The 5248-nt window shown below is 38.1% G+C and overlaps 1 protein-coding gene across 3 annotated transcripts; it reads right to left on the reverse strand.

Annotated features, from left to right (window-relative positions):
* Positions 1-245: 245 nt before the first annotated feature.
* Positions 246-4992, reverse strand: c6h18orf54 (chromosome 6 C18orf54 homolog). 3 transcript variants are annotated; one of them, XM_018748360.2, is made up of 8 exons: positions 4945-4992; positions 3373-3686; positions 2350-3153; positions 2082-2235; positions 1517-1610; positions 912-1102; positions 556-614; positions 246-323 (listed from the first exon to the last, which is right to left on the reverse strand). In XM_018748360.2, exons 2-6 carry the CDS (start codon positions 3629-3631, stop codon positions 959-961), a joined length of 1455 nt encoding a protein of 484 aa, XP_018603876.2. In that variant the 5' UTR covers positions 3632-3686; positions 4945-4992; the 3' UTR covers positions 246-323; positions 556-614; positions 912-958. The 3 variants fall into 3 exon arrangements, with proteins under 3 accessions (XP_018603876.2, XP_018603884.2, XP_029108988.1); XM_018748368.2 differs by having other exon boundaries at positions 3373-3645; positions 4945-4981; XM_029253155.1 differs by lacking the exons at positions 246-323; positions 556-614; positions 912-1102 and having other exon boundaries at positions 1522-1624.
* Positions 4993-5248: the final 256 nt, after the last annotated feature.

Genomic DNA, 5248 nt, shown 5'->3' on the forward strand with positions numbered 1-5248 from the left:
TGGACTGGAAGTATTTATATAAGTGGTAGTTGATGGCACAACTGTTCTTTGAAAGATTTAAGACTGTTCATTTGCATGGAATGATAGTTGAAGACAGAAAGAAGAAATGAAACTCAGTTGGTATGCAGTTGATGCCAAGAAAATACTTGCTTCCTGAGGTGTTTCACTAGTGGTATGTTGCTCTGAGTAAACACTGCAACTCAGCTGAGTTAAATCTCTCCTAATTAGGACTGAATTCTACATCATCTTTCTCTTGCTGCAGCACTTTCTTGTTATTCATATCATCAACGAGGCACTTAAGTCTTCCTAAATGATGTAGGGCCCTACAAAAAAGATGCCATTTTAATACCACATTTCAGTATTAAGACACATGAAGCAGACTTACTGAGATACATAACTTTGTAAAGGTTATGGTGCTTCGGTTAACTGGTGCTGATTATTCTACCAATTTAAAAGGGTTAACGATCATTTCACTAAAACTGTACAAAGCAGTAGCTGTAATGGGATACTACTTCAAAAGCTGTACATATAATCACATCAGGAAGAAATATGTACCTTTGTAATGACTGACCAGAAGGAGCAATTTCATAATCATCAATGATTTTTTCAGATTTCTGCAACATGAAAGAATTGGCAAACATGTTGAACAATGCATTTACAGATGTTTAACCAGAGTTTCTGATACACAGTGCTAAAGTAAACCATATTCAAGACTAATCCATCTGAATGAAAACCTTTAAAAAACATAAATGTTCCACTGCAGGGCATTACATTTGCATACCATTCCCACCCTTTTCCTTCAGGACAGGCTCTGAACCACTGTGACCCTGTACTGGACAGGCAGTTATTGATAATGGACACATTCCAACATCCCTACTTTGGCTACAGTATCAGTATAATAGGGTCCTCACCCTTTGTTCCTCCTGATGTGACTCCAAGGAGCCCGAGACTGGTGTCTCTACACTGTGCTGGTTTTCCTTCTCCTTTTCCTCCGGGTGACCTGCTGCTCCACACCCTGAAGGCTGAACAACATCTGCTTTAAGGCCTCCACTGGACCCGGGTGTTTCCTGCTGCTGTAACCGGATGAACAGGAGTGCACAGCCTGTGGCACAGAATGATGACAGTATAAAGACAGTCATCTGGTGTCATCAAATTAGCAATTTAATTTAGGACCATTACAAACCTTTACGTATAAGGATGTAAAATGTTGGAAGATGATTTTCATAGTAAAACAATTCATGAGATAAACATACATAATTTCATAATCCATGGTTGTCAACAATAGTTCAGTGCTGTCACTTAAGACTTACACGGCAGTTTGAAATATACTTAGCCTTTAAATATCAATGCGTATTTATGGGAAACTTATTTTATCCAAAGGTAATGACATAGCTAACACCAAAATTCAATCAGTTATCACATTAGTATACAGTTTGAAAGAGGCAGAATGAAGATAGAATCTAATAAAAAATAAACTGTCATTTCTCAGGTGTTTTCAAATTAAAAATGGCTTCACCTCCGCATCTGACAGGTCGTTTTCTGGCTGTCGACGCACGGGCGTCTTGACATTAAGGTGGTCTTCAGCACCCCCTATTGGTACTGGAGCTTTACTACAAAGAATTCACTTTCCATGAATAAACAAATCAGTTTAGTGAGCAAAACTCATTAAATAAATTTTATACAATAGATTCCACTCCTTATTTAGATGGATTTTCCTAAAAGCAATAAAGAAAGGATTTCTTTCACTGTAAGTTTCAAGACCACAAATATGTTCACATTTATAATTTAGTAACATTATTTTTAGGCTAATGTCTAAGCATGAATTTGAATCACCAGTTATGGCTACTTCACATGAACAGCTCTGCAATAAAAGAACTTTGTACAAACAATGAAATGTTCTGTAATTTTCTGTGGTCTGCAAATTCTCCTGCAGGCTGGTGTATACCATGTTATATTTTGGGGTGTAATAAAAAAGCTAATTTTTCTTTTGATCCATTACATTTTATACAGCTCAATCTGCAGCATTCTATGTGACCCAAGAATTACAATACAAAGTTAAAACTTAACACGTGGACACTTACAAAGTAACTGGAGGATTGTCCCAGGGCCTATCTGCATCGAGAACATCCTCAGTGTGTGGGCTGCTGACAGATTTTGAAGTAAGGCTGGAAAGTCCTAAAGACGGAGACTTCAGAACCTTTTCTGCCTTCAGGATCAGAGACTCAATCTTGTCATCTAAATGAAAACGGACACAATTTGAAGCCCAATTTGTGCATTATTCATTAATACAATGAAAAATATAATTCAAGATAAACCATAATATAAAAGGCTGCAATATGATTTTCTAACCACAGAATGGCTTGTTATACGTAGTTGAATTTTCTTCAGCTGTGGCCACCTGCTCTGCAAAGTCCCGTCTGAGATTCCTCAAAGTCTGATGATCAGCTTCCTCACAATAAGTGCGTAAGTTTTTCTGCTTGTCTCCACTCTGACTCCACTGTGAGTTTTTCCAAAGTTCACTGTAAGAGGCCTCTAGCTCAGCAAGCCAGGAGGGGACTTTAAGGGGAGAGCCCATTGTGTCAGTATGCTGTAGTTTCTTTTGTGTAGTTCTGTAGTCATTTGAATCAGCAGGCATGTCAAAATCCTTCAGCCACATTGGGTAGGTCAAGCTTGGGATGCTGGTGACACCAGAGAAATTCATAAGGGACTTTCCACTGGTTAGCCATCTGGGGTACTGGTAAGAGGTGTTGGCACCGGTAAGTTTCCTTTGACCAGAGTGCAAAGGAGACATAAAACTGGTTTGGAGGTTCAGCCTCTTTTTTGCTCTGTCTCTCAAAGGATAAAAATCCTTCCGGTCTTGGTCTTTACAATGACTCCTTCGTTCCACAGTCTCCTTGGACACCAAGAGGTTCTGACTCTGTTGTTGTAAACAACTGGAACTATTATAAGACCTGGAATAGGACCTGTGGCCCAGTGGGTAGTTTTCAGACTCTGTTAGAAATGCTGAGGTATGGGTGATAGGCAGAGACCCATCTGATGGAAGGACAAGCAGGTCATCAGTTGTCAGGCTTAAGCAATCTGATTGCCTCTTAGGAGACCCAACAGGAAGATTCAGATAGTCCAGTTCCAAATCTGTCAGCTTTTCTTTAAGAACTGAAAATCAGCAAGCAGTACAATCAGTTAAAAGCATAAACATCCAAGCGGAGTATTTCTAAATACAGAAAATGCAGGGTTATTTCAGATGAAACACACAATTATACATCGTACCAATGTTATTAATATTAGGTGCCCTCACTGGAAAAACAAAATCCTACATAAAAGCACTGATCTTGAGATATTATTTTGCTAAGAAAGTTAAGGCATCTGGTTTACCATCCTTGTTTCTGTAACTAGCCTGTGTCAGAACAGATGTACTGGCATCTTTCCGAAGATATATTTCCCCCATGGTAGACTCTGTGGTACCCAAGCTCCTCTGGAAGTCTTCGATGTATGCGTCCAAGGCCTCTGTTGCAGACTCATATTCTCTGTCCTTGTATCTAATGGTTTTGGTCGAGTCATTGAACAGGGAGCTCTTCAGGCGCCCAGAGCTGGCCAGCAGCAGTGTAACCGTAGATTCAGGTGACGATGCCATAAGCAAAGCCCCTTCTGTCAAAGGACGGGAAAGGACATCATCTTATTCCCAGAATCTGAAAGAAACAAGGAAATAAGCAGCAGGTAGAGCAGTGATTATAGATGTCAGTGTGTACAAAACCTGCTACTGCTGCACTGCCCGCTTGGTCAGATGCTATCCTGGAAGTGACGCAAAAAAATCACTCTCTTGACAAGACTAGTTATGTACAATTATCCAACCAACTCCCAAACTGCTACTTTTGTTGATCTCTCAAACTTATGTGTTTTCTGCAAAGTTGAGGAAGAAACTTTGCTTCATTTATTCTACTATTGCAGTATGGTTAAATCTCTTTGGGAGGACTTAAGTTGTTATTTATCTGCGTATATAAAATTTGATTTTAAGTTTTCATTGAAAGATATATTTCTTTATTTTTTTGGCAGTGGCCATGCTATTGATCTTGTTGTTCATTTTTTCGTGTTGCATTGTAAATTTTTTATTCACAAAAAACAAATTTCTCAAGACTTTGCCTAGATTTGATGTTTTTCTTGCTGAGATTTCCCTTATTGTAAACTCTCAAACTCATTGATAAACAATAAGAATAACAAGTTTATTAAGAATTATGATCACATTTCGTATTGAATGAGATGCTGTTATTTTTTCTTCCTTTTCCTTATTGTATGTTATTGTATTTCAATGCAGTGCTGTTCCTTTTCTGCAATAAAATAGAGAAAAAAAAAAAAAAAAAAAAAAAAAACATTTCATAAACCATCTCTCAACACAAAAAAAATAGTTACGTACAATTACAGTACTAGTCTTGTAAAAACGCCAACAGGTAAGTAATTGTACGTAACTAGCTTAGTATACAAACCCGCCCTCAAAACGTGTACTTTGAATCACTTAACATTTTTTTCACACTTTGCAGCTGCTCATCTCACGTCACGTTTAATATTATTCAACTTCAAGTGAAATACTAAGCAGGCAGTCATGATTCAGCAGAACACGGCGCGTCTCCATACTAGCTCGTCTGCAGTTTCTTTAAAGTCAACAAAATGTTCAGTTAGAGCATAAGGAATTTAACACTGACTGATAAACAAGACTAACTTTAACTAACATCGTAACAAACGACAACCCCAACAACTCAGCTGCCCAGAAGTAGCTACGAATGCTACTGCTAGCCTAGCATGAACACTGACTGTCAAACCAAAAACGGCACAATACTCTAAGGAATATAATAATGACATTTCCATGTTAAATAATCCACGCTACTTTTCTTAGAGGCTAATGGTGTATTTAAATATAAATTTACACTTAAAATAAAATTAAAAAAACTGTACCTCTACTTTTTCCGCCTGTGCAAGGAATGCCTGAATAAAGAACCAATCAACCCGAGAGTTTGAAAGAACCCGCCTCTGAAAGCTCTTCTGCTATTGGTCTGTCCACGTTACGTCAGACAGGAAGTCTTTGATCGACATGTTAGGAAACTTCCGACTCGGGAAGTGTACAGCATTAAAACAACTACCCACAACAAACAAACAAAAAAAACAATCCGGCTGTAAATATATGTCTATAGCCTTTTATATTGTAATGTTATTGGGATGGTGTACTCTGCTTATTATTCTATTTTACAGATTTTGCATG

Source organism: Scleropages formosus, chromosome 6 (genome assembly GCF_900964775.1).
Source record: "Scleropages formosus chromosome 6, fSclFor1.1, whole genome shotgun sequence".
Taxonomy (NCBI): Eukaryota; Metazoa; Chordata; class Actinopteri; order Osteoglossiformes; family Osteoglossidae; genus Scleropages; species Scleropages formosus.

What these genes read in the sequence shown, in the direction of transcription:
- c6h18orf54 (XM_018748360.2), bottom strand. Translation starts at nt 3,631, where the DNA reads ATGGCATCGTCACCTGAATCTACGGTTACACTGCTGCTGGCCAGCTCT. An exon ending in TAGTTACAGAAACAAGGATG is followed by an intron (nt 3,154 to 3,372) that starts GTAAACCAGATG and finishes GCTGATTTTCAG; the next exon opens with TTCTTAAAGAAAAGCTGACA. An exon ending in ACGACCTGTCAGATGCGGAG is followed by an intron (nt 1,103 to 1,516) that starts GTGAAGCCATTT and finishes TCTGTGCCACAG; the next exon opens with GCTGTGCACTCCTGTTCATC.